General features: G+C 43.3%; 1 protein-coding gene and 1 long non-coding RNA gene across 2 annotated transcripts; both read right to left on the minus strand.

Annotated features, from left to right (window-relative positions):
- Positions 1-842: 842 nt before the first annotated feature.
- On the minus strand, positions 843-4,942 carry slc35b4 (solute carrier family 35 member B4). Its single transcript, XM_035402439.1, has 10 exons — positions 4,683-4,942; positions 4,112-4,225; positions 3,909-4,011; positions 3,571-3,620; positions 3,110-3,191; positions 2,749-2,809; positions 2,211-2,320; positions 2,021-2,096; positions 1,714-1,789; positions 843-1,245 (listed from the first exon to the last, which is right to left on the minus strand). Exons 1-10 carry the CDS (start codon positions 4,757-4,759, stop codon positions 1,005-1,007), a joined length of 990 nt encoding a protein of 329 aa, XP_035258330.1. The 5' UTR covers positions 4,760-4,942; the 3' UTR covers positions 843-1,004.
- Positions 4,943-7,943: 3,001 nt separating this feature from the next.
- LOC118219336 lies at positions 7,944-11,873 on the minus strand. The gene is made up of 2 exons (XR_004763710.1): positions 11,739-11,873; positions 7,944-9,494 (listed from the first exon to the last, which is right to left on the minus strand). It is a non-coding gene; the product is annotated as an uncharacterized LOC118219336 (long non-coding RNA).
- Between the last annotated feature and the right edge of the window lie 128 nt (positions 11,874-12,001).

The following is a 12,001-nucleotide window of genomic DNA, read 5'->3' on the forward strand; positions in this document are numbered from 1 at the left end:
CGTGTTCAGCAGAACTAGCGTACGAAGGTTTGTGCGCCTCGCATTCTATATGAGAACGTGTCGACTATTCAAATAAATTAAAAGATAGCTAAAGAACAGTGGTCTCAAACTCGTTGCCATGGAGGGCCATGCGTATGCATTCCAAACAATTAATGCTGCCTTTAATTGAGTCCAATTACTCATTCCGCCATATGCATTTAACTGCATTGAAGCACAGAATGTAAGCAAGTTCTTATTTCGACAACGCGGGTCACCATAGACGTCGGGTCACCATTATGTGCAAACCTGCATCCCTAATTCAGCAAATAATTGAACTAACTATATAATCAAGATCTGAGGCTGGAATAAAGACCGGCACACACACGGCCCTCCATGGCACCGAGTTTGAGACCCACTGCTAAAGACCCTGACGAAGCCGATGTGACTATCTGTGTGGTGTGGGTGTGAGTTTACCCTCCTTCGAGAGGCTAACGCGCTTCTCCGAGAGGGACTACAGCCCTGGGCTACTCGGAGAAGGACTACAGAGAGGTGAGGAGCGGAGGTCAGGGGCCGCGCTGAAGCTAAGCCCGGGCTCAATATTCGCCAGCTACCGACCGCGCGGGACCGGGGGGACCCGTCCGATGGAACTCGAACCGAAACCGCGGGACTACGGTTCCGTCGCGGCTCTGGTGCGTGTCCGTGCGCCCGCGAGTGCGGGAAAGGGAGTGTGTGTGGTGTGTGTGCGCGTGCGTGTGAGAGAATGACAGAAAGTGTGTGTGTGAGAGAGAGAATGACAGAAAGTGTGAGTGTGAGAGAGAGAGAATGACAGTGTGCATATGTGTGTGTGTGTGTGTGTGTGTGTGTGAGAGAATGACAATGTCTGTGCATGCTTGCTTGTGAGTGAATGACAATGTGTGCGTGTGTGAGCGAGTAACAGAAAGTAAGTGTGTGTGTGTATGTGCGTATACACGTATGTGCGCGTGTTGCAGCAGACCCCCGGTCCTGCGGGGGGCACTGCAGGAGCCTCACTCCCTCTTCCTCCCGTCGGGGCGGAGCGCGGCGCGGACGCTGGCCCACACCTCGGTGTAGAGGAGCGTCCCCAGGAACACCAGCGCCGTGCCCAGCCAGTGCCAGGCCGTGAAGGGGTTGTGGAAGTACAGGATGGAGAAGATGAGGCTGACGAACTTGCGCAGCGTCACCACCAGCGTCACCGTCAGCGACGCGCACTCGGTGGTCAGGATGAACACGCCCCGGATGCACACGTATCTGAGAGGCGGCGGGGGTTAAAGGTCATGGCGAGACTTCGGCGGCCTACGTGAGGATACTGCGCACTAAGCACTGTGTAAGAGAACTACATTCCCCCAAATGCTGCGTTTGAACTACTGTCTGTGTGTACAAGTATTGTCATGAGTATACAAGGGTGTATGGGTTAGCTTATGCGCTTATGTATGAGCATACAAGTGCGTGCATGCGTGTGTACCTGTCAGACCTATTCGTTTTGGATTCAAAATTTTATTTATTTATTTTTTTTTTTCATGTGCTTTACTGATCTTGTCTGGTGTATTGGAACCAATTAAATACTCTCCAAAAGTGCAAACCCCACCTTCTGGTCATATTGGCAGGCTCAGTTCCACCAGGCAAGATCAATAGAGCACAGAAAAGTATTTTACTCCAAAACAAACCTGGTACCTCTCTCTCGCGCACGCGTGCGTGTGTACACTGCCGAAAGGATACTGTGTGATGACGTTTATCAGCAAGTATATCCACATCACTGGCACATCCTTTGCGATCCCTGGCACCTCAACAGGAGCTGCAAAAACACACTGATGTTAGTGTGCTACCACAGCACTCACAGGTTGCAGATACTAGTGTGTTGATTCAGTGGCTGTAGATGTTAGCACGTTAGCGCACCGCTCACAGGTTGCAGATACTAGTGTGTTGATTCAGTGGCTATAGATGTTGGCACGTTAGCGCACCGCTCACAGGTTGCAGATACTAGTGTGTTGATTCAGTGGCTGTAGATGTTAGCACGTTAACGCACCGCTCTGGCTGAACAGGACGCAGTGGTTGTAGATATCAGAGGCCAGCAGGAGGAACCCTGGGAGAGGCAGGCAGTGCTGTGGAGAGAGAGAAAAGAACGCTGACCTCACCGATGACATCACCAATGACATCACTGATCGTACAGCACGTGCGACGTTATCACGGCCTGCTCCGTTCTGTCCCGCCCTTACGTTGTAGAAAAGGGCCTCTTTGGAGTGCTTGCCGTACTGCTTGTACAGCGTCTCCTGGAAGATCCCCATCCGAGCCGACATCAGCAGGGCAAAGGTCAGCATGGCGATACCTGCAGCCAATCGAGAGGGAGGACAGATAACGCGCCGGCATCTCAAAGGTCCTCGTGAGACGGCAGAAAGTCTAAGGGTCAAGCCGCAAGCCTTGCCGGGAATGGCAGCCAGGCAAAAGCACATTTGCGAAACGCCACTACAGAGGTACCAAGCCCCGTGCACCTTCTTCAAGCGATTAGCACGGCTAATGCAACCGAGCGGCCATTTTGTTTCCAGATGTCATTCAGTGTCCTCGTTCTCCCTGCAATTTTCGCTGAGAAAATGTGCGTGCAAAAACCCACATGCTCAAACACACAAGTAGGAACGCGCACTTTTGCATTCACCCACACAACGCAACACACACACACACACACGCAAACGTGTTCATACGCACGTGCGCACGCGCTCGCACAAACATGCACGCGCTCAAACAAGCCGGGGCACCTACCTAGCAGCCATCGCAGGAAAGTGTACAAGCCTTGCTCTTCCGTGCCCTCTTGGTCCACGTTCTGGCGAGAGAACGTGTCTGTGAGCGTCTGTTACTTTGCACAGTATTTTACAGCAGGCGTCAGCGTAAATGACCAAAGGCCTATACAGACCGTGACTCTTTGACCAGATTAAGGGACTGTGTGAAAATGACCATATCTCCCTGACCAGGTTAAGGGGTGATGTGTAAATGACCGTGTCTCTCAGACCAGGTTAAGGTACGTGTGTAAAGGCCTGGATTAAAGGGTGGTGTGTAATTGACCTTGTCTCTCTGACCAAATTAAGGGACAGTGTGTGAAGGACCAGGTTGGGAAAAGGCTCACCACTTGCTTGGCAGACATAACGGTGCAGATACAGATCCCGAGGGACACGAACATAATGGAGATGTATTTACTCCGGGTGTACCTGTAGGGAGACGCGTACTGACCTGAGAACAGCACATTCAACATTGCTGCGAGACACCGCACAGAATAACTGACCTGAGAACAGGTATATTGCAGTGGTTCTCTTGCACCATACAAATACTGTCAATGTTGCTCTAAGGTGTGACAACAGTAGTTTATACACACCCAGTTAAGCGCTACATTCCAATCACCTGACATGGCACTGCACACTCCTTATGACAGAAAGGGCATCACTAGCACTGACCAAATCCACAGATTCCATTGAAATGTATACAGTGTATAAATAAATATCCTATGCAGTAAATGAACTACGACTGGGTTATAAGAGCAAACATATCATATAAACTACAGCAGGTTATATGAATACAAGGTTAGTGTACCTCTTCTTCAATATGATGATTCCTAGGATCATATTTGCTATCAGTGATCCCTGTAAAGGTGAGAGAGGGTGTCAGTCAGATATGTGTATAAACAACACTCAACAGGAAATAAACAGGAAGACAACAGGAAGTACACTGGTTTCCCAAAGACAAGTTTCAACATAGATATTTTATAGTATGCATGGACCAGGGAATGTTGGTGCTGTAAAACAGGTTGTGGTTGGTAAACAAAGCAAATTAACTACTGCCTAATTATTCCTTTAAGAAGAACCAACAAGAAGAAACCACCTGGGGCCAAACAGGTAAGTGATGAAACAGGAAATGAGGACAGTACTCACTGATCTAAAGATCATGTGCAAGGGCATGGATATGTTGAAGTTGAGGGCGTAGTTATTGATCACACTGACCGTGAAGAACATGGTCACCATGACCACATAGTTCCTGGATAAACAAGAAATGCGAGTACAGCTTTAACATTCAAATTTCGGAGTTCATTTCAAACATTTGGTCTTAGTCTTGAAATTCCACTTGCTTTACGTACCTAATGGGGATGGCAGGTTTTTTCCTGCCGAAATTTGTTTCGAAAATGAAGCCTTCCAAAGCGATGAAGGCAAACTGCGCGAACGTAACGATGTTTCCGCAACCAGGAAACTCCCTGTAGGTGTAGTGCATACAAACAACAGTGTAACTTAAAAAAAGAAAGCACGTTCCTGTTCTTCGCGAGAGGTTTCATGTCTGCTTCCGACATGTCCGTCTCTGTGACAGCTAGGAGGTAAACACAGGAGACAATTGCAAACCTAACTTGCTAAAGCAGATGCAGAAAACGCAGCATCGTAGTTTCCGTGGCTGAGAGTCGCATGCTTTTTCCCGAAAATACAGATTCGACTTAGAAGGTTGTTAAAATCCGCTAATAAAATTACTGCTCTCGCCAACCTTTCATTTCGCTCAGGCGGAGGAAAAATTTTCTAGCATAAAATACACATTTAAATGATGCCCGGACCCTTACCAAGATTATATACGCGCACTTGGGAACGGGACAGAAAGGCTACATAGTCCGAGGTAGTGATCTTTAACAGTATCCAGATAGAGCGTTAGAAAGTTAGGCTACTAACCTCACCAAAAGTTCCAAAAACACAACATTGCTGCAGCATCCGACAAAAACCAAGATGATTGCAAGTATGGTATTCATTGTTATTTTAAGCACGAACTGTTCTTAATACCTATTCTGTCTGTTCACGTAGTGCTATACTAATGCCATGCTGATGTTTAGACAAAAAGAGCTGTGAAGTAGTCAAAAGCGACCGCCAAGCAGGCAAAAACTGCAAGCTGGATGGATGGATGGACACGTCTACCGGCTGCACACGCTTCCGGGTGGAACTGGTTGGTACGTTGGGATTTGTAGTTTATTAAGCGCTTTGACTGGCCGTGCATTTTCTTTAACCCCATTCTACCCAAAAATACTCCTTCGTTATAATTATAATGCCAATTACGTTTCTGGAGTAACGTTCACATGTAAATGTGAACGTTATGTATTTTTATAAAGCTTTTTTTTATTCTACCATGTTGATTCTTAGAAGTGCAGTAAGTCTAAATATGAAATACCATGATCTCGTTTTTTTTGGACAATATAAAACTGATTGAGCATGAGTAATGTAGATACTATAAAAAATAATTCTGTATATCATGCATGTATCAGCTGAAAAGACTGGATAAAGAAGAACTGCATTCTGATTACCTAAGACTTTCCACCGCATTGAACTTTATTGCAAATCAAATCTTATATTGTTAAATTAAACATCACAAATGATTGCCATTTTGCCAGGGTTTCAACAATTGTATAGAAGGGAATTTAGATAAATGAAGTCCTAATGCTTGATAAATGCATTTAATATATACTGGTCTCTTGCCTCCCCTGTATGAAGCACTAAATTGGTATGGACCTATTAGTATTTTGTGCAAACACAAGTGAATGCATAACTTATGTTATAGTCTGCCTCCACTAGACATAGTGTCCCTATAGTACTGTAGAGGTATATTGAATAAGTACACAATAAAATGTCCAGTGCTAATTCAACTCTAAATAGATAACATTTGGCCCCTGGGGCTGTATTAATATGAAGTCTATAAAATCCACACTATAGCCTGGAAAATCGGACGCACTTGTGTGTTAAACATTAAATAGTTTCCACTTCCCCAGGGTATGAAAACGCAAACTGCCATGCTTGCAAAACGTTTGAGAATAAAGCTTCATGCCACCATTTCAAACTCGATTTAAAAGTTTATCATTGTAACATTAAGAATGGGAGTGCATCCGCGCAGATTCTTTTGTCAAAATACCTAAATGTTGTCATTATATTAAAGTACAGTGCTGTTGTATGACATTTCATTAATTATTTTCTTAACGATGGCTTCAACCGGGGCCGTCTGTATTAAACTTGTAGGAATCACAGGTAGGTCCCTCTTGTAGACATAAAACGCACCTGCAACAGAGTACCCGGCTGTCCGCGCACCTGTCACCCGTCACCATTAAAGCACGGGAAAAACACAGCTCTCGGTTATGTTTAGGAACACAAATTCGGTAGTTCTGGAAGTTGTAAGTAATCGCCTTTTTATTATCTTAATCGGGTATGGTATAAATCTGAGAAAGCATTCAATTAACTCCAATATTTTTGCGCAAATGTTCGATTTATTTGCACATGTGAACGTAGTAAAGTCGGCTTTAAATGTCGGCCTTATAAAACTGCGCATGCGAAAGGTCACCAAACGCAGTGAACTGGATGTTGTTTGTATATCTTTATGCGCGGGGGGGGGATCAGTACAGTTAAACCAGCAACATTAATTCTGAGACACTTGTGGTTTTAAGCGATAGGGATAGTAGGGAAACACCCAGGTGGGTATGACTGTGGCATGCCTGCGACGATTGAACATGTTATTATAATGTAAAATACAGGAAAGTAAGATGGTATTCAACGTTATTTTAGAATTAGGACTTTCCTTTTTCTTTTGTAACTTTGCTTTTTTCAAACAAGAAGAAGCAGTAACTATTTGAAAGGAAAGTTGGATTTGTTTGTATGCAACTGGACTATGTGCACGGATGCATCTGAGGATCAGGTGGGGTTTTTTAACGATCAGCAGAGGGCAGTAATGCGTTTGGAAGCGTTTAACCTGCCAGAATCATACAAAGAGAAGAAGAAGCAGAATCATCACGCAGGGCGGTGTGAAGTACTTATTTTTGGACACAACTAATTGGCCTTACATGATTATTAAAAGAATCCACGTAAAACCCAGGTGTTAGAGAAATCGTGTTTTTCTGAAACATGCAGATTCTTAATCCGAATATTGTTGAAAACTGATTTTCGGGGTGTTTGTGTGCACGTTGCTGTAAATCACCTGCATGTTTTTTTAAATTAAAATTAGTCTTCACTTCTCCAGGGTAGTAGATGCACACACACATTGGTGTACTCCACTGGTTTACCTCTGTTTAGTGTGTGACTAAAAACTAAATTACACAGCCTGATATGTAGATTGTACCAAAATACAGTATACATGTATTTCACTTTACATATATTTGTTTGATTATCAATTTGTCTTATTTTTAAATGCTTTTAACTGGTCCCTTTTTTTAAAGGAGCTGAGCAGACTCCACTGGCTACCGGTCGCTGCCAGGACCAGGTTCAAAGTCCAGATCCTCGCCTACCCTGCAGCCAACAGGACACCCCCCACCTACTTACAGGACATGATTCAATCCTACGCGCCAGCTCGACCACTCCACTCTGTGGCAACAGGGCCACTCGCACCCCTGCCATTCGGATGACTGAGATAATTTGAGCAATCTGGGATAATTATCAACTTAAATCCCCCTCTTTCATGCCACACGTGTACCTCCTGTGCCACTTTCATGTTATATGTACCTCCATCCTGCACTTATACTGTACTTTGTATCATTATCTTTATGTTGTAGCTTGTCATACCTCCTAGTTTTTCTTAGCATAGGTTAGGTCAGAGTAATGTTTAATGTGTGAACTGGACTTAATGTGTTCATGGCTATGAATAACTGTTACAAAATTAGTATTGTACCTTACTGGACCTGTGTTTTGTAGTTGTTCCAATGATCTTCGGTATGCACATTGTACGTCACTTCAGATAAAAACGTCTGCCGAATATATGTAATACAATGTAATGTAATATCAGGAGTTTGCCTCCCTCTGCTGGACAGAAAATGGCATTACAGCAAAGGAAGTCTGATTTAAAAAAATGTTGCAATGTATATGTCGATTTTTTGTATGGTTATCAAATGTATGTGGATTTTAATGCTGCAAACAAGTTGCCCTCTGGAGATAATAAAGATCTACTGAAACCAAAACTCACTGTTCTTATTGTGCATTATTTTTATTCAGCAATGGCAGCACAACATTCAAGAATGAAATGTAATTGCAGTATAAAATTACAAAACACAATTCATTTTATTTCATTATTAAAAAGAAAATAAAATGCATTTACAAGCCCTGTCCCCAATACATATCCACTGCAGTTTATAAAAACAGAATATGAGTGTTCTCCATAGTACATTACTGACTAGATTAAATCTCATTTTTCATCCTTGTGAAAGAAAACATTCAAAGGCATAAAAAATATAACCAACTAATCACTTTCATGCACACCTATAAGATGCAACAACATTACACCTTTAATTAGGTCATCTGTTTGAACGGGACTGGTCAGTCACCTGTTATTCTAATTATAAATCACAAATGCAAAGGAATTCCTTCAATGAATCAACAGCTTTATTTAAAGAAGCCAAAATATGTTAGGGTGTCAGTTTATAATTTTCCACAGTTTCGTAGAGTTCATTTTAGGAGAGCACCTAATCTGGATCTCTGCTATTCAAAGCTGAGCTCTTCCTGTTTAATTCTTATCGGTCTGTGAATAAGTTCACTAATGAACACCCAGGAATTCTTGAAGGGCTTCGTGGTGCAAGACAGAGTACCCTGTTCCACGAATCCCAAGATAGTAAGTTCAATCCCCCCTCTGCTGTGGCTCTAAGAACCAGCTGTAAGACATAGGTAACAAGGTTCATCGCCTTCAGGTCCGAAGTTAGTAGATGAAGGCAAAATTTCTGAGATTTTTTTGTAAAAATTTCTGTTGTGTCATCTTCTTCTACCCACAGAAAAGCCGGCCGATTCACAGAAGAGAAGGTGGCGCAGCGGTATTGTCTTTGCCTACGGACGCAGAGGTTGGGGTTCGAACCCCCCTTCGTCTTTGTTTCGCTTATACTTGGGTTGTCTCATCATCAGGCCATTTCTGCAGCCGCGCAACCGCTAACATGACGGTGGCGTAAAGGTATTGTCCAAAGCTTGGAACGCGGAGCTTCAGGGTTCGAATCCCCGTTCGTCCCTTCAGTTTGCGCAGCTTTTGTCCGTAGTGCTGTGTAAGTGCACAAAAAAATGAGCGATAAATGCGAAGGAGTATGTGGCGTAGGGGGCTGAACCGATCCTCAGGAGGTAGAGGTTGATGGTTCGAGTCCCTGAGACCGCACCTGAGCAACGTCGGTGGTCCCCAAGGGTGGGGGAGGTGTGTGTGTGGTGTGAGTGGACGGGCAGGCAATCTGGCCCCCCGGAATTTCCCAGAATACAACATGGGGGTTATAATATTTTTTTGCAAATTCAAAATTTTTGGAAGGTAAAAAAAAAAAAAATTTTTGACAGGGGCCCCACTCTCCGTTAGTGCATTACTACTGCCAGTCCCCCATACTACTACGCAATCAAATGAACTCATTTGATTGCAGAAAGGTAGCAGTATGTAAGACTGGCAGTAGTAATGCACTAATATACACCAAAAGTGGTGCATAGAAACAAAAACAAACAAAACCAAACTCATACATACACAGCGCCTCCATCTGGGGACTTCCTGCTTCTGCAGACAAGCTGGAGAGAAAAAAAGAGGGGGGAATGTTTAAAATAAACAAAATATAATCAAAATATGTTACCTATGAACATACATTATGCAAATGAAAACAGAGGCATTAACAATCTTTGTTTGACAGGACTGCATTAGTACAGGGTGCTACAGGTGAAGAATATGTCTCCCTCTGCTGGACAAAAAATTGAATTACAGCAGAGGAAGTATAACACTAAAGTCTATTTTTGAAAGGCTGACGAATACATGCAGATTTTTCCCATTACCCACAATTGAAGCTGAACTCAGTTTACTGTATAAAGGCAGAAGTATATAAGACTGGCAGAGACATTAACTATAGCCACTGTATGTGGTGAATACGTGGGAAAGTGTATGAAATGTGCATGTAGTTAAAGATGAGGACAGGTAATTTATGTATGTTGGAATCTGAGTGTGAATTACTAAAATGACAGTTAGCAGGCCCATCACCTTAGACCTGCGCAGGAGAACAGATAACAGATACAGCCATGCGGGTGTGTCAGTTTCTTCAAATATCTCACATGTACATATTCTCCTCCGCACATCTAAGGTGGTGAGCCTTCCAACTGAGTTCAATAACTCACATCCAGACACCAACATACATAAAGGCCCTGTCCTCATCTTCCGCAACATGCACACGTCATACTCTTTCACCTGCAGTCACCTGGCTATAGAACGTGTATACAACCCTTCCACAGTGTTCCCTCTTACTGCATTACAGCCTTAAATAAAAAGCACATCAAATCTGATTTTTTACATGTATTGACACATGGTATTCCACAATATCCAAGTGAAAACAATTCTCAAAATACCTGAGAACTCATTTTAAAAAATCTATGACAGCTGGGTTGCATAAAACAGACACACCCTAATGATTGTAATGGTGCATTAGCTCACGCATAACCAAACTCCTACATCACACACCAAGCTGACTGGCCCCTACCTGTGTCCAGTTATAGTAATTCTGATTAGCACACAATGAAACAATCTGTTTCTGTAGGCTTCCTCTGCAGGGTAGTGCATTACACAGCAAAGAACAAACCATGAACAACAAAGAGCATTCTAAAGGACTCAGAGGTAAAACTGCAGACAGACACAAATCAGGAGATGAGCATAACGAGATATCAAAGGACTCAAATAACACAGTGAATCACCACTGAGATCTTGCCTAGATCAGGCCGTCCCTGCAAACAGGATGAACGAGCACAGAGGAGACTAATCAGAGAGGTCACCAAGAGGCCAATGGCATCTTTTAATGAGCTGCAGCTGCAGTCCGTTATGGCAAAGACTGGTCAATGTGTGCATGTGACAACAATATCCCAAGCTCTCCACAATACTGGCCTATATGACAGGGTGGCAAGAAGAAAGGCCCTACTCAAAAAAGCCAACTCTGAGTCTCCTTTGACATATGCAAAAACACACTGAACTCTGAAGCAATGTCGTGAAATGTTTTGCCATCTAATGAAACCAAAATAGAAATTCTGTCCAAAACACAACACGCTATGTTTGGCGAAAACCCACTACAGTATATCAACACAGAACACCAGCCCTACAGCGAAGCATCCTGTTATGGGGGCGTTTCTCATTGAGAAGCACTAGCGCTCTCGTCGGGACAGAGGGGAAAATGGATGGAGAAAAATGTCCACACTTACACAACTCAGTTATTATAGAATTTCATTTTTAATTAATTCTCAGAAATGTGGGATATTACGGAATACCATGTGCAAATGAAGGTGGGATAAATCATATTTAATATAGTTTCATTTAAGGCTGTAATGCAAGAAAGGTTCTTACGCTGCGTACAGTTTCTGTAAACACCGGTAGTATTTACAAACAGCATGATCACATGTAGTTGTAATGACAGTTATGAATTCGCTCAAGAGGCTGCAGGAAGGCTTGATATGACCAGCAAACAGAAAACTATAGAAATGTCAAACCAACCAATTCATCATATGCAGCTAACATAACTCGCTAACGTTAACAGGTTTGTTGATTCTTTGATGGCTGTCCAGCTAGTGTTATCTACATAGCTAGCTAGCGACATTAGCTAGGCAGCTAGCTAGTTTGGTTGTTTGTTTATCGATGCAAACCGTATTTTGCAAGGTTGGTTAAATGTACGGATATTATCGCGTATCACACAGGAAGCACACGAAGTAATATTTTCAAAACATAGTTAAAGTGAGCATTCAGACATTACATAGTAAACATTGGCTTGTAGCAAAACATGTAATTACCTTTCTGCAGCACTGCAGGCGGAAGTATATTTACGAGTTGCAGATGGCCACCGCATGTCCTTCGACGATGGTTTACTCGGGAAATGAAGTCCACCGTCTCGCCGGCTTCACCAATCGCGACGCGTTATTGACTACATATCCCACAAAACTTTAAAAAAACACAAACATTGCGTCACGGTTGGTCAAACCGTATGTACTGAAGTAAAGGGGGAGGCGTTAATTTTTTCCTCCCTTTACTCACTGGCGTTATATAGCGCACGTCG

The sequence above is a fragment of the Anguilla anguilla genome, chromosome 19 (assembly GCF_013347855.1).
Source record: "Anguilla anguilla isolate fAngAng1 chromosome 19, fAngAng1.pri, whole genome shotgun sequence".
NCBI classification, from domain to species: Eukaryota; Metazoa; Chordata; class Actinopteri; order Anguilliformes; family Anguillidae; genus Anguilla; species Anguilla anguilla.

What these genes read in the sequence shown, in the direction of transcription:
- slc35b4 (XM_035402439.1), bottom strand. Translation starts at nt 4,759, where the DNA reads ATGAATACCATACTTGCAATCATCTTGGTTTTTGTCGGATGCTGCAGC. An exon ending in TTATGTCTGCCAAGCAAGTG is followed by an intron (nt 2,810 to 3,109) that starts GTGAGCCTTTTC and finishes TTCTCTCGCCAG; the next exon opens with AACGTGGACCAAGAGGGCAC. An exon ending in AAGAGGCCCTTTTCTACAAC is followed by an intron (nt 2,097 to 2,210) that starts GTAAGGGCGGGA and finishes CTCTCTCCACAG; the next exon opens with CACTGCCTGCCTCTCCCAGG.